Source organism: Rhineura floridana, chromosome 1 (genome assembly GCF_030035675.1).
Source record: "Rhineura floridana isolate rRhiFlo1 chromosome 1, rRhiFlo1.hap2, whole genome shotgun sequence".
In the NCBI taxonomy this organism is placed as follows: Eukaryota; Metazoa; Chordata; class Lepidosauria; order Squamata; family Rhineuridae; genus Rhineura; species Rhineura floridana.
The window spans coordinates 64,321,911-64,345,887 of record NC_084480.1 but is presented as its reverse complement, the minus strand read 5'-3'; the positions used below and the strand labels follow the sequence as shown (position 1 = coordinate 64,345,887).

The 23,977-nt window shown below is 44.7% G+C and overlaps 1 protein-coding gene across 1 annotated transcript; it reads right to left on the bottom strand.

Moving 5' to 3' along the window:
• Positions 1-1,144: 1,144 nt before the first annotated feature.
• On the bottom strand, positions 1,145-17,809 carry LOC133376536 (uncharacterized). The gene is made up of 4 exons (XM_061608877.1): positions 17,733-17,809; positions 7,108-7,469; positions 1,680-1,764; positions 1,145-1,238 (listed from the first exon to the last, which is right to left on the bottom strand). Exons 1-4 carry the CDS (start codon positions 17,807-17,809, stop codon positions 1,145-1,147), a joined length of 618 nt encoding a protein of 205 aa, XP_061464861.1.
• Positions 17,810-23,977: the final 6,168 nt, after the last annotated feature.

Below are 23,977 nucleotides of genomic sequence, written 5' to 3'. Positions count from 1 at the left end.
TCTTCCAAAGCAGCTGCTTTACTCCCAACTTAAGGATGGAAAAAGGAATATTGGCGGACAGCAAAAGAGGTTTAAAGATGTTCTCAAAGCTAATCTAAAAAAATGTAACATAAGCATCGAGAACTGGGAAGCCTTGGCCCATGAGCTTCCCAATTGGAGGTCGGCCATTATCAAAGGTGCTAAGGACTTTGAAGAAGCACAAGTACAGGGTAAAAGGGACAAACGAGCTAAGCGGAAGGCACGTCAAGCAAATCCTCATTGTGACCATCTTCCAACTGGAAACCTATGTCCTCACTGTGGGAGGCTGTGTGGATCCAGAATTGGCCTCCACAGTCACTTACGGACCCACTATTAAAGACCTTACTCTGGAAGACAATCTTACTTGGCCCCGAGTGATCACCAGTGACAATGTTAAGACAGAATGGGCTCTTAAGGAAATACATTCACCTACAGGGGGTTAACAGACTTTAAATGAGCAGGAACAGAGGGATTTTGTTAGTATGATAAAAGAGAATAGAGGCCTTCAGCCCAAGATTTGGTTGGTTATTTCACATCTTTATAATATTTATCCTGGAAACTCCTGATCATGTGCATGCCTCCTCTGTGGACTTTTTCACTCCCTCTCCCTCTCTCTGCCCCCCCAACATATATTTCCACCCTGAAGAAACACATGGCTCCATGGGGCAGAAAAAAGAAGTTTCTCAGGCACATTCAGAGCGTAGGAGATGAAAGCTGCTCATACAGGCCATCAAAGGAGTGAGTGGTCTTCTTGAGCCCACTGACAGAAAAGGGACAGTGTTAGTCCCACCTTTTCTTTGTCAGTGTACAGTGTTTATACTGGCCAGCCAGGAGGAGAAGAACTGTCCTGGCTGACCGGTGCAAACAAAATAGGCCCCTTCAACCAGCTGATCAAACATTAGCCTATCCCCAAGAGATTTCACTGCTCAAAGGAGCTGATCAAAGGGGCCCAATTCTTTTTTGGGGATGCGGGGGGTTGAGCAGCCTGCTGATAAGCCATCCCTAACTCTGATATATTACAGTCTAGATAACAGGATTATATACTTGGAAGGTCATCTAGTTAAACTTCCTGCCCCCAAGCAGTTCCATCTACTCACTGACTTCCTGAAGATCTGCCAGCACAGCCTCAAAAACGTCCATATGACACAGCAAGAGAAGACTTGTAGCGCTTATTCAGCAACAATTCCAGATGACTCATGCAAATGAGCAAATCCACATAACTACAGGGAAAGGTGAGAGAAGGCCTATGCATTTCATTGGAGGTTTCTGCTCATGGCACATGGATGTTTGTATGTGGTTCATTGTGGATATGCCACACACTGGTAGAAAGGGGGACTCATTGGAAGCCTAGACCCATAAAGCTCTAGAAATCTGAAGCCTAATTCATGAGTGGTTCTGTTTATTATATTTATATATATATTGTAAACCTCTTAGAAGCCTACACTGGGTATAAAGTGGTAAATAATAACAACATATTGAGACCAGTTATTAAGTTACAAAGACAAATTTCAGAGCAGCAGGCAGCTGTGTTAGTCTGAAAACAACAGAAACTCTTATGTACCTTAGAGACTAACAGATTTATAGTTACAATGTGTAAAAGCAACAGTGGTTATCTATCATTTGCCAAGATTAATGCAGACTGCTAAAATAGTGAAGCTCACCTTAAAGTATGGCTGCTGGTTGCCCAAAGGTACCAGTGGACTCCCTGGAAATGTATGGCATGCTTGTCCATTCTGGATGTCAGTCCTAGGTAGAAAGCAAAGGTTTGGTGCTGAGGCTTTTGCATGCATGCTTGCTTGTTTAATTGAGCAGTGGGCATTGTATGTGCTTAATAATATGGGCACAAATAGAATAGTTACTTAGGAATTGTCACATGGTGGTAAACCCCCTCTGAATACTGCTTACCACGAAAACTCTATTCATAGGGTCGCCATAAGTCGGAATTGACTTGAAGGCAGTCCATTTCTATTTTAGCTTTCTAGAGGCAATAATTTCATTTTCTTTTCTTTTTTTTAATTATCCCAATTGAATGTTCCAAATGTTCCCATCAAGGAAAATGGACATGCAGGCAGCATGCGAGACACTGGGATCTCCTCCATCTCCTCAGCACTGAAGAAAATAAGGTCACACAGGTTCTTCTCAACTGTATGGTGCACACAGCCCTTTGATGGCAAAAGAAAAAAAAGTCATTCCCAGTGGCCAGCAGAGGACCACCCACACAGCCTCAAAACACACAAACCACTGACTGATGTGTTTAATGAATACACAGTACATTTCTGAGCTGTACAACTACATGAGCAGGTCTCTGAAAGACTCCTGTGTTAACAGCATTTCCCCCCAAATATTCCTCTCCCCAGTCTGTTCCTTCAGAAGAAAACCATCATGTGTTGGAATGGAAATGAAAAGGAGACTAGGTAAAGAGGAACTGAGGACATAACCTTTGTTGGTGGTTTTTTTTTAAAAAAAATCTATAACCAAAAAGCATATAACATCATTTGGCTGGGTTAATGGTGTTTCTTACTTCACTGCTTTCAGTTCCCTGGTTATTGGCAGAGACATGCATCCAGACTGCTTAGTTTAAAAACTAAACCTTAAGTCATCTATACGATTATCTGCAGGTAAGCCCAGTTGAACTCCATGGGACTTTCTTCTATAAGAATAAAGAGATGATGTACTATAAGAGATGATGTGTAAACTTTTCAGAGAATCTACAGATTGGATGACATCTGTAATCCCTCCGTATCTTTAGGGTTAATACACCAAATCTGAAAATGTAAACATTCTGGTTCCTGGCATATCCAAAGAGTTCCAGTATTAGGGGAATAGGATTTAGGACCCACAATGTGCTCTTGTGTAAACAAACATCACTGTAAATCTAAGCCAGGGAAAGATATTCTGGGAGGAAGGGCGGGATATACATTTAATAAATAAATGAATATTCACAGGTAAAGTGCAGTGCAGGCTGATTTTCAGTTTTGGAGTGTCAGACGCATCTCATTGGGGAGGGAGTTCCACAACTTAGGGGCTGCCACAGAGAATGCCCTTTCCCAGGCCACCACCACCCTGAATGTCTGAGGGTGACAGAACTACCAAAAGGGCTTCCTCTGCTGATCTTAACATGTGAGAGGGTCTGTGGGGAAGGAGGTATTCTTTCAGATATTTGGGATCTAAGTCATTTAGGGCATTAAATGCTAACTTGAGCACCTTGAACTGGGCCAGGAAATGAACTGGCAACCAATGCAGCTGTTTTAATATAGGGGTTATATGAATTCTAGAGGGAACTCCAGCCAGTAATCTGGCTGCTGTATTTTGGACCAGTAATCTTCAAGGGCAGCCCCATGTAGCGTACATTGCCATAATCCAGTCTGGAAGTTACCAGAGCATGGAGCACTGTGACCAAGTCTTCTCTGTCCAAAAGGGGCCGGAGCTGGAAAAAAGCACTCCCTAGCCATTGGGGCCACTGGAACCTCCAGTGACAGTGTTGGATCAAGGAGTACTCCCAGACTGTGGACCTGCTCCTTCAAGGAAAGAACAAGCACATCCAGAACAGGCTGTCTTCCCACTTCCTTGACATTTATTTATTTATTTATTTATTTAATTACATTTCTAGACCGCCCTATAGCAGAAAGCTCTCAGGGCGGTGTACAACAAATAAAATCACAATTAAAATATGAGCAAGTGTGAAAAATATAATACAATTTTAAAAACATTAAACATGATAAAAATCCAAAATAGAATTGCCATTGAGTTTATAAATTAAAATCCATATTAGGTTTAAAATTAAATTTAAAATGTTTAAAAAGCCTGGGTGAAAAGGTAGGTTTTTACCTGGCGCCGAAAAGATAACAAAGAAGGCGCCAGGCGTATCTCGTCTGGGAGGGCATTCCATAGTTCGGGGGCCACCACCGAGAAGGCCCTAGATCTAGTTGTTGATCTCCGGGCCTCTTTATGAGTTGGGACCCGGAGAAGGGCCTTCGACGTCGAGCGTAGTGAACGGGTAGGTACATAGCGAGAGAGGCGTTCCACCAGGTATTGCGGTCCGATGCCGTTTAGGGCTTTATAGGTAAGAACCAACACTTTGAATCTGGCCCGGAAACATATCGGTAGCCAGTGCAGCTGCGCCAGGACAGGTGTTATATGGTCAAATTTCTTTGTCCCAGTGAGAACTCTGGCCGCAGCATTTTGCACTAGCTGAAGTTTCCGAACCGTCTTCACAGGTAGCCCCACGTAGAGTGCATTACAGTAGTCCAATCTAGAGGTTACCATAGCATGGATAACTGAGGCGAGATTCTCCCTGTCCAGATAGGGTCGTAGTTGGGCTACCAGCCGAAGCTGGTAGAATGCATTCCGTGCCACCGAGGCTACCTGAGCCTCAAGTGACAGGAGAGGATCTAATAAGACCCCCAAACTACGTACCTGCTCCTTTAGGGGGAGTGTAACCCCATCTAGGGCAGGTCGAACGTCAACCATCTGGGCAGAGGGCCCTCCCACCAACAGCATCTCAGTCTTGTTAGGATTGAGTTTCAGTTTATTAGCTCTCATCCAGCCCATTATCGCGGCCAGGCAGCGGTCTAGTACATCAACAGCCTCACCTGACGAAGATGAAAAGGAGTAGTAGAGCTGCGTATCATCAGCATATTGCTGGAAACGCACTCCAAAACTCCTGATGACCTCACCCAGCGGCTTCATATAGATATTGAAAAGCATGGGGGACAGAACTGAACCCTGCGGGACCCCATATTGGAGTACCCAGGGACTCGAGTAATGTTCCCCCAGCATCACCTTCTGGAGACGATTCCCGAGATAGGAGCAGAGCCACCGCCAAGCAGTGCCTCCCACTCCTAAATCCGTAAGTCGCTCCAGAAGGATACCATGGTCGATGGTATCAAACGCCGCTGAGAGATCAAGGAGAACCAACAGAGTTACACTCCCTCTGTCTTTCTCCCGACAGAGGTCATCATACAGGGCGACCAAGGCCGTTTCTGTACCAAACCCCGGCCGAAAGCCCGATTGAAATGGGTCCAGATAATCAGTTTCATCCAAGAGAGCCTGGAGTTGGCGAGCGACCACACGCTCTAGGACCTTGCCCAGGAATGGAACATTTGCTACCGGCCTATAGTTGTCCAAATTATCAGGGTCCAAGGAGGGTTTTTTTTAGGAGCGGTCTCACCACCGCCTGTTTCAGGCAGGGTGGGACCACTCCCTCTCGTAAAGAGGCATTAATCACCTCCTTGGCCCAGCCGGCTGTTCCATTCCTGCTAGCTTTTATTAGCCATGAGGGGCAAGGATCCAGAGCAGAAGTGGTCGCCCGCACCTGTCCGAGCACCTTGTCCACATCCTCGAGCTGTACCAACTGAAACTCATCCAGTAAAACAGGACAAGACTGTGCTCTGGACACCTCATTAGGATCAACTGCTACAATAATGGAGTCAAGGTCCCGGCGGATGTTCATGATCTTATCACGAAAGTGTCGCGCAAACTCATTACAGCGGGCAATTGATGGTGTTATTGCGTCCTGGGGACCAGAGTGTAAAAGTCCCCGGACAACTTTATAAAGTTCCGCTGGGCGGTTAAGAGATGACTGAATAGAGACAGCAAAGTATTGCTTCTTTGCTGCTCTCACTGCCTTCACATAGAGTTTGGTAGAGACCCTCACAAGTGCATGATTACAGCCGTCGGGAGTTCGCCTCCATTTGCACTCAAGCCGTCTCCTTTCTTGCTTCATCACTCTTAGCTCCGGGGTAAACCAGGGAGCCAATTGAGCTCTGCAACGGAGAGGGCGCACCGGGGCGATCGTATCAACTGCCCGGGCCATTTCTGTATTCCACAGCGTGGCCAGGGTTTCGACAGGACCGTCAATTCTATCAGCCGGAAAATTCCCTAGAGCCATCAGAAAACCCTCAGGATTCATTAGTCTCCGGGGACGGACCATCTTAATTGGTCCTCCACCCTTGCAGAGGGGAGAAGACAATGTGAGTCTAAACCTTAATAGGCAGTGATCTGACCATGACAAAGGAATAGATGTAAAATTCCTCACTCTCAGATCACCATCCCCTAATCCAGAGGCAAAAATCAAGTCCAGAGTGTGCCCCAACACATGCGTAGGGCCAGTAGCAAATTGAGACAGCCCCATGGCTGTCATGGAGGTCATGAAGTCCTGAGCTGCTCCAGATAAAGCGGCCTCAGCATGAATGTTGAGATCCCCCAATACCAAAAGTTTGGGGGAACGCAACAATAGATCCGAGACCACCTCTGTCAGCTCAGTTAGGGAGGCTGTTGGGCAGCAGGGTGGACGGTACACCAACAGTATTCCCAGTCTGTCTCGCTGACCCAATGTTATGTGTAGACACTCTAGACCATTAGCCACCTGGATAGGGTGCCTAACAAGAGGGATGGAACTTCTATAGACCACAGCGATTCCCCCTCCCCGACCCTCGGATCTACCCAGATGCTGAACCGAATACCCAGGTGGGCACAACTGGGAGAGATTAATACCTCCCAGATCGCTCACCCAGGTCTCGGTAATACATGCCAGATCAGCCGCCTCATCCACAATTAGGTCATGGATGAGGGAGGTTTTATTATTTACTGATCTGGCATTGAAAAGCAGCAACTGGAGATCCGAGGGTTGGCTGATAGAACTACCAGCAATCCTGTGGGTGTGGGGAGGACCGGAACATGTCACAGCCACCAGTTGTCTGGGGCGAGTTCCCCTTAACTGGCATGTCCTACTCACAGCGCCATACCTCCCATTACCCGTCACTACACTAATAGGGGCCCCCTTTGGTCCTCCCTCCCACAACACTGTCCTCTCTCCCACGCACATAACAAAAATAAAATAAATAATAAAACTCATGGCATATACACACAATCACACACTCACTCATACAACCCACTCATACGTTCAGACAGCACAGCAGCATCCGAGGGGCTTCAGCAACCGGCAGTCCGTAGTAGCTGATGTAATAGGGGCCCAAAAGCGATGGACAGCAGGCACTGGATCTCCCAAGCCCCCTCAGCCAGCCGGCTTATATATCCCCTCCCAAGAAGGGACAGATGGAACAGTATCAGGCACAGCTGGCTGAGTACCTGGAGCCTGGTCCTGCAAGGTGCCACGTGCAGAGCAGGAGCCCAAGAAGGAGAGAGCAGAGATGTTGGCCAAGCAGCAGCAGCAGCAAAGCAGGCAGATGGCTCTCCATCCCTGGGCGGTGATGGTCCTCTTCCCTTGCAGGCACTGGATCTCCCAAGCCCCCTCAGCCAGCCGGCTTATATATCCCCTCCAGAGAAGGGACAGGTGGAACAGTATCAGGCACAGCTGGCTGAGTACCTGGAGCCTGGTCCTGCAAGGTGCCACGTGCAGAGCAGGAGCCCAAGAAGGAGAGAGCAGAGATGTTGGCCAAGCAGCAGCAGCAGCAGCAGCAGCAGCAAAGCAGGCAGATGGCTCTCCCTCCCTGGGCGGTGATGGTCCTCTTCCCTTGCAGGCACTGGATCTCCCAAGCCCCCTCAGCCAGCCGGCTTATATATCCCCTCCCAAGAAGGGAGGGATGGAACAGTATCAGGCACAGCTGGCTGAGTACCTGGAGCCTGGTCCTGCAAGGTGCCCACGTGCAGAGCAGGAGCCCAAGAAGGAGAGAGCAGAGATGTTGGCCAAGCAGCAGCAGCAGCAGCAGCAGCAAAGCAGGCAGATGGCTCTCCCTCCCTGGGCGGTGATGGTCCTCTTCCCTTGCAGGCACTGGATCTCTCCATGAGAGCTCTGGACACATAACACCCCTGTCTTTTCAGGATTCAGCCTCAATTTATTGGCCCACATCCAGTCCATCACTGCCTCCAATCACCGGTTTAACACCTCAGCTGCCTCCCCTGATTCAGATGGAATAGAGAGGTATAGCTTGGTGTCATCTGCATGTTGATAGCACCTCACTCCAAATCTCCTGAGAAGCTTCATATAAATGTTAAACAGCACAGGGGGAAAGATGGAATCCTGTAGAACACCACAGGATAATTCACATGGTGCTGAACAATAGCCTCCCATAACTACTTTTTGGAAGCGGCTCTGGAGGTAGGAGTGGAACCACTGAAGCACAGTGCCCCCAACCCCCATCTCCTCAAGACATTCCAGAAGGAACCCATGGTCAACAGTATCAAAAACCACCCAGAGATCAAGAAAAATGAGCAGAGTCGCATCCCCCCTGTCTGTCTCCAAACAAATGTCATCAACCAGGGCGACCAAGGCAGTTTCAGTGCCATGGCCAAGCCTGAAGCCAGACTATACATTTCCCAAATGAGGACCAAGGAGTAGTAAGCCAAACTAACATTTGGGAGGAGAAAAATTGAAATTACACATTACTCATTCATTTATTTTTCTCATGAACTCACTTCCATAAAAAGCTTTTTTGCCTAATTCACAAAATTGGTTGTTTCTTCCCACTGCACTTTTTTTTTTTTTGCACGTTTGATGCTGTGGCCTTTTCTCCTGCTTCTCTCATACCAACTCTATCCATTAACATGTCTTTTACCTGAGTGTCCATTGTCTAATGATACCTCCCCTTTCAGCCCTCTTGTTCCTCCCACATGCTTGGAGGCAGGATGCCTCTGAATAGCAGCTGCTGGAAACCGCAGGAGGGGAGAGTGCTGTTGCACTCAGGTCCTGCTTTCCCATAGGCATCTAGTTGGCCACTGTGAGCACAGGATGTTGGCCTAGATGGGCCACTTGCTGGATCCAGTAGGCTTTTCTTATCTTCTTTTGCTCTCCTAAACCTGCTGTACTTTAGGAATATAGGAAGTTTTGGACTATCTAGCTCAGCATTGTCAAAACTGATTGGCAACGGCTTTCCATGGTTTCAGGCAGGAGCCATAGCTGGAGACACCAGGGATCACATCTGAGACCATTTGCGTACAATGCCCATGCTCTCTCACTGAGCTATGGCCCTTTCCCTTTCATCCCAATTCATGTCTTGGCTGTTGCTTCTCTGTTTGTTTCTTCCGATCTCTCAGCCTACTGTCTGGACCTTCTCCTCTTTTATTTTCTCTTGCTTTCGTTGTCTTTGATTTATACCACTAACCCTGTTCTTGGCAGTGAGTCAAACTGCCAAGAAATAACAAGCATCCTCTTCTGGAAATATTTAGCCTGTACGGACACCTGAGCACCATTTACTTAAAGGTATTGTGCCCACAGATCACCTCCTAAAAGTTGCTATTGCCATAGGGCTTCCTGAATTGATGATATCCATATCATTTAGGGTGAACTGAGGCACAGCCATATGGCTACCTGCACAGGTATCTTGTGGTGAGACCCTTGTTTGGTGAACAAGCAGGGAGCCTTTTACCTGGTGGGGAGGTAAACCGGAATTAATTGTAAGGATGAATGAAGGGTAATAAATTCTTCACATTTGGTCTAAGATTTTATAAGAAAGCTGATGTGGTATAGTGGTTAGAGTGTTGGGCTGGGGAGACTTGGTTTCAAATCTCCATTTGTCCACCCCTCCCCCAAAAAAATCCCAAAATGGGATCCCCCCTTCCCCTCCAAGAAAAACAGCCCAGTGAGGACGAAGCATGCTCAGAGGGCACAGAATACTGACTATTGCCAGAAGGAAAATTGAGGCAAGATGGAATGGAATAGAGTGACTGGAAGTATGAAGAGAAGCACTCCACATTATAACATTTTGTTGTAGAGCCTCACTTGAATGTACCGATGCATGATTTAATGTTTGTATCCAAGATTTAACATGTACTTCATCTTAATTTGAAGAGTATACAAACATTGGAATATCCATGTTTGCTTTTCCCTTTCTTCCCCTCTCTTTCAATATGTGTCTTCTGGCTGAACTATGTTAGCATTTTTTTATCATTGTAAAATTCCATTATATGCAAGTGTACATATTGTTGTGCACCACTCCAATCTCCAAGTGGTGAGAGAACTCCAGGGTTCCCTGCACTTGCCCAGGGTTTGGTTTCCTTGGAAAGAAGGTCAGTGGAGACTGTGGTGTCTTTTAGGAAATACTTTTTACACACGTTCCAACGTGAGCTTAAGATGGAGGGTTCAAAGCATTAACAGTCCAATAGAACTTGCTCTTCCATCAGGCTTACAGGAGGCACCCTAAAGCCATGGTGCAGGGAGCCAGCCTCTCTGTGTGTCTCCAGTTCCCAGCCTTTCCTTAGACTCAACTAAAAATGCAAGCCTCTCTTTTGGTCGGGGGGGGGGGGCTGTCCTGAAGAGTTTCAATAATAGGATCTCCCAGACCCATTCGCCAGTTAATGGGTACTTGATACACCCATTAGTCCACCCAGCCACTCTATTTGACTAACAAAGGAGACTTATCTGCCCAACAGAGCAGGTTTCTCAGCTGCAGAGCCCACCTCCAGGTACAGGGTCCCAAATCAGAGGTTGGAAAGGGGACTCATAGAAATCATCTATATCAACCCCAAACTCATAACAATATCTATCTGCCTGGATAGACAGATAGATATATATGGGGACACGCACTTTTTTCATCAGTTTCTAGTGTGACAACACACATATTACTTTCATTAGTTTTCAGCATAAGCAAGGTCAAATAACTAAACTAGCTTGCTAAAAATATGTTTTAACTGGATTGACGAAGAGTTTGTTATGTGCTGAAGCAAACACAGAGTACCTTTACTATAGAATTTTGGTCAAAAGCCATATGTTTTTACTACATGCATGTTCAGCCCATTTTTAGCAGCTTTGCTGCTGTTGCAAGAAATGGTTTGAATGACCAACATTTTAATAGTTGGACTATGGAATGTCCTGTACTAAAGCAGGGAGATTGCGATAATGTGCTTTGTTCTCTTACACGTGTCAGAGGAGAAAACACCTTAATGTGTTAAGAAAAAAAGTCAGGATTAGTGGCAGACATAAATATGAAGCTATTGAGATTCATGGATATATCCAATCTTATGGTGGCTTTTCAGGTATTAGCATCATTCGGATGAAGGTTTACTATTTCAACCATTGCTTTAGATTTATGTCAAGACATCCATAAAGCAATCAATGGTACTAGTTCATAAATGTAACAGAGAAGATAGAGCAGCCTTGCAAAAACATTCAGAAATCCACCTTTTGCTTTTGGGGGTATTATTGTTCTTGAATCCTTGGCTATTCATGGAAGTGGATTCAATTTTGTGTGTCAGTTACAATGAGAAATGGCCAGACCAATGTTTATGTCTAAAATAACATCCATACTACAAGTTCATCATTCCAGTGGACTTGATTTTGTGGTACATATGTAATGACGCAGACCAGTGGGTGTTCATTACAGTAACCTCTTCTGTGCAATGGAAGAAATGCCTTAATGGTTTCAGAATGGCTGTTATTACCATATTTCAAGAGCTCTTTCAGAAAACCTATTTCCCACTTCATCCATTAGAATAAATTGTGGAAACCTTTCTTTTGTTTCCTGAACTATTACTGCATGCGTTGGTTGGACAATAAAAGGAGCACAAACCCTCTGAATATTTCTTATCCACTCTTTCAACTATATACTAGCTTAGCATATGGCTTAGTGCATGAGGAAAATAAAATGCAATATGGAACTTTAGAAACACCATGCCTGTATTCTGAATAGCAAAACCTGCGCGAAGTAAATGTCAGGTGTTGTGGTTCATGCAACAGACTATGTCTTCATTATTCCACAGTATTTATTTTACAAATCATACACCCCAGGAAAGGGGAGGGTGTCCTCTATGAGACGCCAGTACTTCCCGCCTGGCCCACAAATTTTGCTGGGCGTAGGGCAGGGATAAGGGCATCTATGCACAACCAAAATGGACAAAAAGGTGCAGAAAAAATAAGAAACAAAGGGTGCCCACCCCATAATCATTCAGAGGTAAAAATTAATTTCAGCATTTCAGGGGCTATACTTTATTAATGCTGTACCAACTACAACTACCAAATGTCACTTATGTACATATATTGTCTCAGCCTAAGCTACCTCACAGGGTTGTTGCAAAGATAAACGGGGGGAGGGAATAGCAATGGTCATGGCATTCACAAATCAAAAATAAATCTGGGGAGGGGGACACACTCAAGTAATAAGATGTCTGACAGATAGAATATTAACGGGTGAAGCTTTCCCCATAACTGTATTTTCATACAAAAAAGGCTTACTCCATTTAATTTCTACCTGCTCCACAGCTGTCCATAAAACCCTGATCTCCCACAATGCCACCCCTAAACTATGCAAAGAACTCAAGTAAAAAAACCCACAGAATTTGGGCAATTTTATTTTAAAAAAAGAACATCTGTAACAGTATGAAATATGACATTCTCAGGCAAAAATAAATTATGAGACAGTAGACATAAAAACCCACACACAAAGCCTTGACAAAGAATGACAAAAATACTCTGAGCATGAGCATTTTCACATTTTAAATTGTTACTCATCATTGTTTTTGCTTATTTATTGCCTTCGGCCTGTCCCTAACTCTCAGCCTAACTTACCTCACAGGGCTGTTGTGAAGATACAGAAGGCAGAATTAAAATGGGAAAGAAGGAACCTGAGGCTGCAGTGCAATACATGTCTACTCAGAAGTAAGCTTTATTGGGTTCAATGAGACTTACTCCCATGTAAGTGTGTACACAATACACACTTGCCTGGGAGTAAGTCCCATTAAACCCAATGGGACTTACTTCTGAGTAGACAAGTACTGGATTGCAGGTTAGTCATAGAATCACAGAACAGTAGAGTTGGAAAGGGCCTATAAGGCCATCAAGTCCAACCCCCTGTGCAATGCAGGAATCCAAATCAAAGCAGCCCTTGTATTACACTCATCAAATTTTACTTGCCTTAACCAGATTGATGCATCTTTGTACCATAAAGGGCCATATTTTTCTCCCCCCCCTGCAAATGGGAGTAAGCTCCATTAAACATAAAGAGATTTACTTCTGAGTAGACTTGTATATATTGCACTGTAAGTCAGCTATACAATCATTTTTAACAAGTGCCTCTTTGGAACTCTTTGCATTTGCCATGGGGAAGAGGATTTGCACAAAAGAGCTTCCAGGGAATATCTTCCTCACAAGAAAGGAAGGGCAGGAAAGAAAACTGGAAGCAGCACCTCTTTAGGACCCTGGCTGCTTGCTGCTGCAACTTCTACCTGCCCCTTACTCACCCTGAAGCTGTGGTTTTTGGCTCTTGTCTCTCTCTGCTGGTAAGAGAGGAGAGGTGGGGAGGGAGGCAGAAGCCACCTTGAGCTTTGCGTGCCCCTACACACACGTTGTCTCTCACCTCCACAGCCAGTTCTTCATGTCCATTTTTCTGCTGCCTCCTTGCTCTCTAGTTCTTTTCTCCCTCCACTTCTGTCCATTTTTAAACAATTGTTTTCTCCATTGCGTCTTGCTCTCCACCTCCTCCCTCATTGCTTCCTAAACACCCATAGAGCATGAGGGAAGAGTGATACCGCACAGAAGCCCAATTTGAAGCACATGATTTTTATCCACCAGAGGAGCAGAAGACTTCCCCTGCTCCCCCCAAGTAACACCCAAAAGTAACTCTGGAAATGTTACAGTTGCAGCTCAAAAGTAATGAAGTTACTACTCATTCTATTACCAGCAAAATGTAATGAAGTTACCCACTTGTTACTCAAAAAAGTAATAAATTACAAGTAACTCATTATTTGTAATGAGTTATTTCCAAGCTCTGGCTTCGACTCATGCAGAATCATGAGAGCTTCAACTTTCCTTCTCCAACCATTTATAGATATGGGCTAATGCCAGAAGGCTGTTTGTTAATCAGCTCTGATCTCAGCATGGAATTCCCCTCAGCTATGCTGCCTTTTATGGTTAGAATGACTAACTATTGCCTTGCCATAGGGCAGCCTTTCCCAACCAATGTGCCTCCAGATGTTGTTGGACCACAACTCCCATCAGCCTCACCCACCATTTCCAATGGCTGAGGCTGATGGGAGTTGTGGTCCAACAACATCTGGAGATACTCCAGTTGGGAAAGGCTGCCATAGGGTGTTCAGCAGGCTATTTGATCCCTGACATGTATGGTAAAGCTCCTTCTCTACTCCAAAAAAGGATTAAGTCACATGCAGGTGCTTTCAGTGTAAATGTGAAAAACCCAGCACCCTATGTAAGTCATCATAAACATCATAAAAGTAAGTTCCTTCCATGCATAAAATTCAATACAACCTTTGTACTGAGAATCACAGAGACTGGAACTGGCACAGGAAAGGAATAGTGATGGCTGTGGCTTTTCTCAATAGCTTGTGGGTGGCTGAGAGGCTGGAGGGAGGGACCAGAGTCTGGAAACCTGGGGCCGACAACTCTGTCCACTCCTTGTCTGCTATGTCTTCTGGAGTGATGGCAAATGAGACAATGTTATGCCATGTGCTCTTGAAAGCAGCAATCTCTATTGCAGCTTATTTCATTTGAAATGGTCATGATTGCAGCAAAGTAATACACTGCTGAGCTACACCTACAGGTAGTTGTGAAGCTTCTGTAAGATCAGATCAGTGGTGTAGTCATCCAGGGTCTCAGACCCCTTACTTTTTTGTCAACAGGTTCCCAGCAGAGTCCTTAATTCTCCAGCATCGTATGAGCCAATCAGCATGAAAAGGGAGTATGTTAGCCACTGAGAAGAATCCTTTAACATGCTTCCTTGTCCTTTCTTGCTGACTAGAGCCAATCAGAGTGAAAGGAGTTAAGTCAGGCACCAAGAAGATTCTTTTCAGTAGCTAACACTCTCCTCTTTTGTGCTTAAAGGCTCCTAGGGATGTCTGTTGTTGTGGGAGAAGGCATTGACAAGAGTCTCATTCTTAACCCAGCAACAAGAAAGAGGGAGGGGTGTGGCTGTAACTCTCATGAAGGGATCCTGCACTTCTGAATTTGCCACTACACTACTGGGTCGGATGCTTTCCTAACAGCCATGTTTACAGAGTTAGTTAATTTGGAATAGCAGTGCCTGAGCTTACTTTATAATCTACCTTGTTTACAAATTAAGGCTACAACCTAATCTCACTTACTTGGTAGAAAGCACCATTGAATTCAATAGGATTACTTCTGAGTAGACATGATTAAGATTACTCTCTAAAAGGTTGAAAAATAAATTTGGAAAATCAGTGATCCATAGCCAGAACAGGAGCTTTTAATTCATCCTTCCATCATCCTAGGAGTAAAGTAGGGACTTATTAATTGACAGTTCACAGGCAGAATCTAGCCTTTGGAAGATCACCAACTGTCCTCAAATCTTGAGGGTGAAGGTTTTTGAGGTGATGCTATTTCTTTATGTTAAAGCCACATAACTATGTGCCTTTATAAATGTGCTCATATACTGACTTGGCTACTTAGATTTAAGTTGTGGGGACTGGTGGCTCCAATGTCAATGGGGCAGTGAATCCTCTCCACATTTTAGTCCAAACTCCTTGAAAGTTTGGGCTAAAATCTGGAGTGGATTCACTGTCCCATTAATATTGGGGCCACCAGTCTCTGCTGGGCTTAAGCTAAAAAAGAAATGGTAGGGAAAGTTAGGGAGAATCACATCTGTGTTGCTGGACAATCAAGCAAGTGTCTCCTACTTCTAGTTTAACAGGAAGTAATAAAAGAAGCAGAAACAATGTCTCTGGAGACTTGATTGGAGGGTTGGATGGAACTGACTGTTGGAATAAGCTTGCATGCTGCCCCCTTTGATAGGCAGATGTTCCCTTTAATGAGTATTGGAGATAACTCTATATGTTTACCATGATGTAACTTCCTTAAAGGGTGGGGTTATTTACCTTCTTCTTCCTCCTCCTTTGTCTGGGGGTATTGAGATATCTGCATATTCTCCATTAATCTCTAGCAGAGGGAGCAGGCAGATGCTCCATCCAGGAGCTTCCTCACCAATGGCTGAAAATGGACTGAGACTACAGATTATTTCTGTCTAATTTAGAGCCTATGTTCTCTTAAACATGAAGGTTGTGAGTAAATATTCTTGTATTCTTTTTACTTAAAAAGATTGTCTCTGTTGATTTATTTGATTAACTAGTATGTCTGAGAGAAGGTATGGGACTGGTTATTCTCAAACCCACTGTTGCATTTATACTTTGCTAAGAAATAGGACTACATATGGTTCCTATTTCATTTAACCAAACACTGACTACCCATGTCTATGGCAGAGCTTGGAAAAGTTACTTTTTTGAACGACAACTCCCATCAACCCAGTCCAGTGGCCATGCTGGCTGGGGCTGATGGGAGCTGTAGTTCAAAAAAGTAACTTTTCCAAGCTCTGGTCTATGGTAGCACAATTCATAGCTTATTTGCTATACTCTAGTGCAGCCTTTCCCAACCAGTGTGCCTCCAGATGTTGTTGGACCACAACTCCCATCAGCCTCAGCCACCATTGCCAATGGCCAGAAAAGATGGGAATTGTGGTCCAACAACGTCTGGAGGCACACTGGTTGGGAAAGGCTGCTCTAGTGGGTTTAAAAGGGAAAAAACACTATAAGATCATTAAGCAAGCATGTATATGAAGATCACTGCATCCTAGTGGAAAGCAGGATGATAACGTGTTGAGGGGGAAAGCCAGGTTCTTTGGGAGCCTGTGGAGAAGGGCAAAAGTAGCATTTAAACACAATTCAGAGAGGAAAGAACTAGAGGAAATTGTACTAGGAAGCAATTTCACGACAGAGATGAAGATTCTGATGAAGGAAAGGGCATGAGGGCTTTCAAGGCAGGTTTCCAATAGTCGCAGTGAGAATATAAAGGCAATGCTTAGAGAGCTCCAAAACAAAGAGCAAAAGCACAGAAATGTTCAGTTGAGGTTTAAACACTGCCAGAAAACATCCATCCCAGAGCTCAAAGCATTGTCTGCTGCTGTTCCAGTAATTTCTCTTTTATTCAGTAATGACCCAGCTGGGGACAGTGATTTGGGGGCAGCTCATCGTTACCCATAGCAGGCACCAACACTGCTGAGGCTTTTATTTCAGGCTGCTTTTTTTGCTCTCAAAGTATATAAAGGAGCTCATCTTTCTTCAGCCACCAAACAATAGGTTGATGCCACAGCACTGACACGGAGTGGACAGAGAGGCACACTGAGCTTGCTGATGCTTTGTTTTTCATCCGGACTTTACACAAACAGGCAAAAAGAAGGTAAGCACCATGCAGAGCAGCTGAAATGCAACGTCAAGCACTCTCTTCCTGGTTCAGGTCTGCACAGTTAACACAGGAGTAAAAAAGGAGTTTGCCACAATATGTAAACTGGTTTTTTTTGAGGGGGGCAGTAGTACCTAATTGGCAGTAGTACATACCCAATTCGCACTCTGTAGTAAGATTCCCAGCTGCAAATTGAGAACATAAGCACTCTTATTGAGAACATAGCACTCTTCAAGTACATGAAAGGTTGTCACACAGAGGAGGGCTGGGATCTCTTCTTGATCGACCCAGAGTGCAAGACATGGAATAATAGGTTCAAGTTGCAGGAAGCCAGATTTCGACTGAACATCAGGAAAAACTTCCTAACTGTTAGAGCCATACGACAATGGAACCAATTACCCAGAAAGGTAGTGGGCTCTCCGACACTGGAGGCATTCAAGAGGCAGCTGGACAGCCATCTGTCGGGAATGCTTTGATTTGGATTCCTGCATTGAGTAGGAGGTTGGACTGCCTTATAGGCCCCTTCCAACTCTACTATTCTATGATTCTATGAAAACTGTTTTACATTTCGGACTGACTGTGAAGGGCTGGATCGCACATTAAAGCTTCCTAATTTTACCGTGCAGCTTTCTTCAGGCTCTTAGATGGTTTATATCTACACTTCAGCTGGAACCCCGAAGGCCACTGAAACTCCATGTAGGTTATGATCTATTGTGTTGATCCACCATCTTCAAGATGCAGGTCACCATGCTTTGGGCAAGCCAAAGCTTCCAGACAATAGTCAAGGACAGCCTAAGCTGTAAGGATTAGCTCCTATCTGGGCAGAAACATGGTTGCCAGGGATAAATATAGAATCCTTTTAATCATCTCTTGCTACTTGAACTAGATGCTATATATATTAAGCTGTTCACATTTATTGCCAAGCAAATTTGCATATGGGAGAGATGGGTAACAACCCTCAATAAACAGACATAAGTTCACCGGAGACACTCAGACCCAAACCTTGTTCAAAGGAGAATAGTCTGCAGTTCCTCAGTGAGCCAAAAGGGATGGTCCTTCAGTGTAAGTTGGTAAGGATGATATGCTCATTCCAGCTACAATTTGCTCTTTGTAACTCTGAAAAGAGAGGAAGACAAAAAGAAAACAAGGCAATGGAATAATTATGCCAATATTTCTCTCATCTATTCTAATCAAGCATACTCTTCTGGAAGACAAGAAAAACATTGAGCCTAAATATTAAAAGGTTAGTCCTGATGATCATCAACTGTGGGAAGTAGGGGAAAGTGTTTCTTTTGCTTCTCTGCCACCCTCACCTCCACCATTAGGGGGAGACGGGAGACTTTCATCCGGTTTCCTTATGCACTGTTGGCTAGCAATGAGGAAAATGCCCATAATGTGAACTTCTTAAAGGTACAGAACAGGCAAAAATATTTTCTAACATCTTGCTGGAATCTGTCAGTAAGAAATCAAGAATCCAACCTGATTTCTTCAAGTCAAACAGCCCCCGCCCCCCAAAAACCTACCAAACATTTAAAAGACTTTCCGCACTTTAGAGTTTTAAATAAAACTTACACCATGTCGCACAGATTTATAAAATTCAGCATTTTTCTATTTACATAAAACTAATATGTATTTTTCTCACAATAAGGTATGCGTCATAATCTGTTGCTAAGGGACACCATTTTAGCTTCCAAGCCCTTTGCTATATCTCTTATGGCCTAAACTGTAGCTTGCCAGAGAACTCATTATCAGACATTTCATGTTGGTGTTCTGTTCCATCCCCCAAGAGCTCAGGATGGTGTACATGAAGTGTGCCCTATGTAGCCTCACAACAACCCTGTGAGGTAGGTTAGGATGGCAGACATTGAGTGGCCTAAGGTCACCCAGTGAGCTTCATGGCTGGCCACTGATCTGGGCCTGGGTCTTGAGTTCTAAGCCTATCTATTACACCAGATTGGCTCCATTGGGCCCCAGATAGCATCTACTGCTTACAAGAGCCCTATTACTGACATGGTTTATCCTTCCTCAAACAACTGTGTTCTACTCATGGTTGTCTGAAGAGAAAGCCCTATGTGCAAGCTCCTATGGGCGTATAGGTGCTCCATGCAATCAGGACACCTGGACAACTGGGTCAGGACTGAAAATAAGCACAGCAATGCCCTATATGTGAATAATGCATAAACAGGGCTGACATAAAATGATTTTCCTGCACTTTCCTTTGTAACCATCTTCCTTTCCCTGTATAGAGCATGTAGGGAGGCTCTGGATAACCACACAGGTGACCAATTCCATGGTCTTTAATTTTACTTGTTTACCCCTTATATAGAACTATCAATGTGTGTGGTTTTTTACAGAATAACAAACAGAAGTATCGGTGCCCCCTCACGCACAAAGTCAGGGAACAGAGTACCCTCCAAAGCCAAGTTATTTTGGCACCTGAGGCAGAAAATCCCACAAGCATATTTTCCCCTCCTGTCAAGACATAACAACAACAATTTGCTGCCCCAAATCAGCTGCCTGAGGTGGTGACCCCACTCAGCTTAATAGTATGACTGGACCTGGAGGGCCTGAGGAACTTTACAATGCAATAAAATGCCTTTTACCAGCTTCAGTTATAGTTGTTCCTGGATTGGGATAGCTTGATCGCAGTTGTAACCTCAAGGTTGGATTACTGTGATGCACTTTATGTGGGGCTACCTTGAGATTGGTCCAGATGCTGCAGCTAGTGCAGAACTAGTGCAGCAAGGTTGTTTGTGGGGGCAAACTACTGTCAGCACATAACACTTCGCCTGCAGGATATGCACTGAGTGCCAATCTGCCACCAGGCCAAATGCAAGGTTTTGCGACTAACATATAAGACGTTATACAGCTCAGGACCAGGTTACTGCCTCATTCCTTCTGTGCCCAGTAGGTCACTGTGTTTCTGCAGGAGAGTTTCTCCTTGGTCCTTAAAATGTCAGAATCCCACTCCACAGTAACTCAGAGCGGGGCTTTCAGTGTTATTGCTCTTGTTCTGTAGAACAGCATCCCTACTGATATGTAACAGGGACCCACTATTTGTACTTTCTGGAAACAATTGAAGACATTTTTTTTCCCAACAAGCTTTTCCAGCTTATGAAAAGCTCTCTGCCTTAGGTGTTCATCCTGTATTGTTTTTAAGGTTTTTTTTACTGTTTGAAAGGTAATTTTAGTTGTTTATATTTAACTCACCTTGATACTAATGTGGAAAGTGATTCATAAATCAATGCAATAAAAATATAATGACAAATAATATTTTGCACAAGGAGTCAACAGAGGGAGTAGGGGAAGGTGGAGAAGGAGGGTAATGGGAGAGAAATAGGCATTCAGTTCAGTTACACATATGGGGCTTGATTTCCAAAAGGGATGAGGACTAAAGGGTCTTTAACTCACATCTTTATGGGATGTCTCTGGAACAGGCTGCTGGGTAGGTGAGTAAGGGACAGAGCTGGAGGTCAAAGACTGTAACATTAACTGGCTTATTTAATCAAACCATCATTTTTCCTAATTTAACTTGTGATAACTTGATGCTTTGTGATTAACAGAATATTTTCTTGTGCACTGAATTCCTTTGAACTATAAGCACCTTATAAGCAAATATTCCCAAATTATGCATGCTTTGAAACTAGAAGTATTATCTTGTAGTGGAACAAGCAGGTCATTAAATATTGCCTTTTAACTCTCAGACCCCTTATGTAATCCCTCCCACTCCTGCATTTTCTCTCTTGCTGATCTCATGCCATTGCCCACCAGGAAATGTCCATTTAGGAGAAACATCCTTCAATACCCTCGCCCATTCCCTTTATACAGAGCTCACAATTACAACAATTGTGGACCTTCCCCTATATGGCTTTCACAGCCCTTCTTCTTTTAAACAGGGTTGGGGAGGAGGGGTTGCTGTGGTCTATAGGAGCTCCATCTCCCTCTGCAGACTCCCTGTCCATGTGACTACTGGCTGGGAGTGTTTGTACCTTGTGCTGGGTCAGCGGGACAGATTAACTGGGGCAGCTCAGGATTTCATAGTCTCCATGATGACCATGGGACAGCCCCAACATGCTACTGCCCCAACACATGTAGTGCAGCATACTCTAGACTTGGTTTTTGCAACTGGACATGGAGATGGTGATCTGAAAGTGGAAGGGGGGCTTACTTCAGTCCCTCTGTCATGGACAGATCACTGCTTCCTGAAGTTTAGACTTATAGCAGCTTTTCTCCTCTGCAAGGGTGGGGTACCTATTAAGATGGTCCGCCCTCAGAGACTAATGGATCTGGATGGTTTCCAAAGGGCTCTGGGGAATTTTTCGGTTGATAGGGCTGGTGCTCCTGTCGAAACCTTCGTTGATCTGTGGAATGCAGAAATGAACCGGGCGGTTGACATGATTGCTCCTGAGTGCCCTCTCCTGTGTAGAGCTCGTACGGCTCCATGGTATACCCCAGAGCTGAGGGGATGAAATAATATAGAAGATGGCTTGAGTGCAGATAGAGATGAACTCCTGGTGGATGCAATCAAACACTGGTAAGTGCCTATGGTAAGCTGTATTCAGGGGCAGTGAAGGCAGCAAAAAAAAAATTTGCTGCCACTATTAAATCATCAATTTGCCGCCCAGGAGCTTTTCAGAGTTGTCCGGGGGCTATTATATGCTGGCCCCAAGGACATGATAGAACCCTCTGAGGCCCACTGTAGTGAATTTGCTAGGCACTTCCAGGATAAAATCTTAGGCATCGGCCAGGACCTAGACTCCAGTGTTATAGCAGGTGAATCAAGTGAAGTACCAGAGCACAGTCTCATCCTGATTTCTTGGATGAGTTTCAGTTGGTACAGCTTGAGGACATTGTCAAGGTGCTTGGACAGGTTCCTGCAACCACTTCTGTACTGGATCCTTGCCCTTCTTGGCTAATAAAAGCTAGCAGGGATGGAACAGCCGGCTGGGCCAGGGAAGTGATTAATGCCTCTCTGCGTGAGGGAGTAGTCCTGGTGCCCTTGAAAGAGGTGGTAGTGAGACCACTCCTGAAACAATCTTCTCTGGATCCAGAAAATCTTAATAACTATAGGACAGTGGCATATATTCTATTCCTGGGCAAGGTTCTGGAACAAGTGGTTGCAGGCCAGCTCCAGACACTCGTGGATGGGACCGATTATCTGGATTCTTTTCAGTCGGGTTTCAGGCCTGGTTTTGCCATGGAAACAGCCTTGGTCACCTTCTATGATGACCTTTGTCAGGAAAAGGACAGGGGGAGTATGACTCTCTTGATTCTCCTTGATCTCTCAGCGGCTTTCGATACCATCAACCATGGTATCTTTCTGGGACGACTGGCTGAGTCGGGAGTGGGAGGTACTACATGGCAGTGGTTCCACTCCTACTTGGCAGGTTGATTCCAGAAGGTGGTGCTTGGGTAACACTGCTTGGCCCTGTGGATTCTCCAGTATGGGTTTCCACAAGGGTCAGTTCTGTCCCCCATGCTATTCAACATCTACATGAAACCATTGGGTGCGGTCATCTGGAGTTTTGGAGTGCATTGCCATCAGTACGCTGATGACATGCAGCTCTACCTCTCCTTTTCATCTTCTTCAGGTGAGGCTGTCAATGTGCTCAGTGGGTGCCTGGCTGCGACAATGGACTGGATGAGGGCTAATAAACTGAGACTCAATCCAGACAAGACTGAGATGCTGCTAGTGGGTGGTTCTTCTGACCGGATGGTGGATGTCCAACCTGTTCTGGATGGGGTTGCACTCCCCCTGATGGAGCCAGTTCATAGTTTGGGGGTTCTCCTAGAACCATCTCTGTCACTTGAGGCTCAGGTAGCCTTGGTGGCACGGAGTGCCTTCAATCAACTTCAGTTGGTGGCTCAGCTATGCCCCTATCTGGACAGGGATAGCCTGGCTTCAGTTGTCCACACAACCTCCAAATTAGTTTAGTGCAGTGCACTCTAGTGGGGCTGCCTTTTAAGACAGTTCGGAAACTGCAGCTTGTGCAAAATGCAGCAGCCAGATTGGTAACAGGGACCAGATGGTTCGAACATATAAAACTGATTCTGGCCCACTTGCATTGACTGCCTATATGTTTCTGAGCCTGATTTAAGGTGCTGGTTTTAACCTATAAAGCCTTTTGATTGTTTTGATTGTTTATAGTATTTTTATATGTTGTTGTAAGTCGCCTAGAGTGTCCGATAACTTGGACAGACAGGCGACTAACAAATAAAATTTTATTATTATTATTATTATTGTTATTGTTATTATTATTACACGGCTTGGGACCACAATACCTGATGGAACACCTCTCCCAACACGAACCCACCTGTACACTATGCTCAACATTAAAGGTCCTCCTCCGGGTGCCTATTCCGAAGGAAGATCAGAGGATTGTATTGTATTTATTGTATTTATATACCTCCCCATAGCCGAAGCTCTGCAAAGGATGGCAACAAGGGAAAGGGCCTTTTCAGTGGTGGCCCCCAAATTATGGAATGAACTCCCCAGTGAAATTCACCTGGTGCCAACATTGTTATCTTTTTGGCGCCAGATCAAAACCTCCCTTTTCTCTCAGGCATTCTAACAGCATGTGCTGAGCTCTGACCTCGGGTCTTTTACCTGGTTTATCTAAACTTTAAAACTTTGTATGGTTTTTAAAATTGTATATTTGTTTTTAATGTTCAGTGTTTTTAATTTTTGTAAACCGCCCAGAGACCTTTGGCTATGGGGCTGTATATAAATGTAATAAATAAATAAATAGGATGTTGAGTCCTTAATGTACCACCAGTCTCCTAGATCACTAAGGAATTCTCCTTGCCACCCTCCTCAATACCTGGACAATCTTTGGATAGTTTGAGTGATCTGCAAGGTCCTGG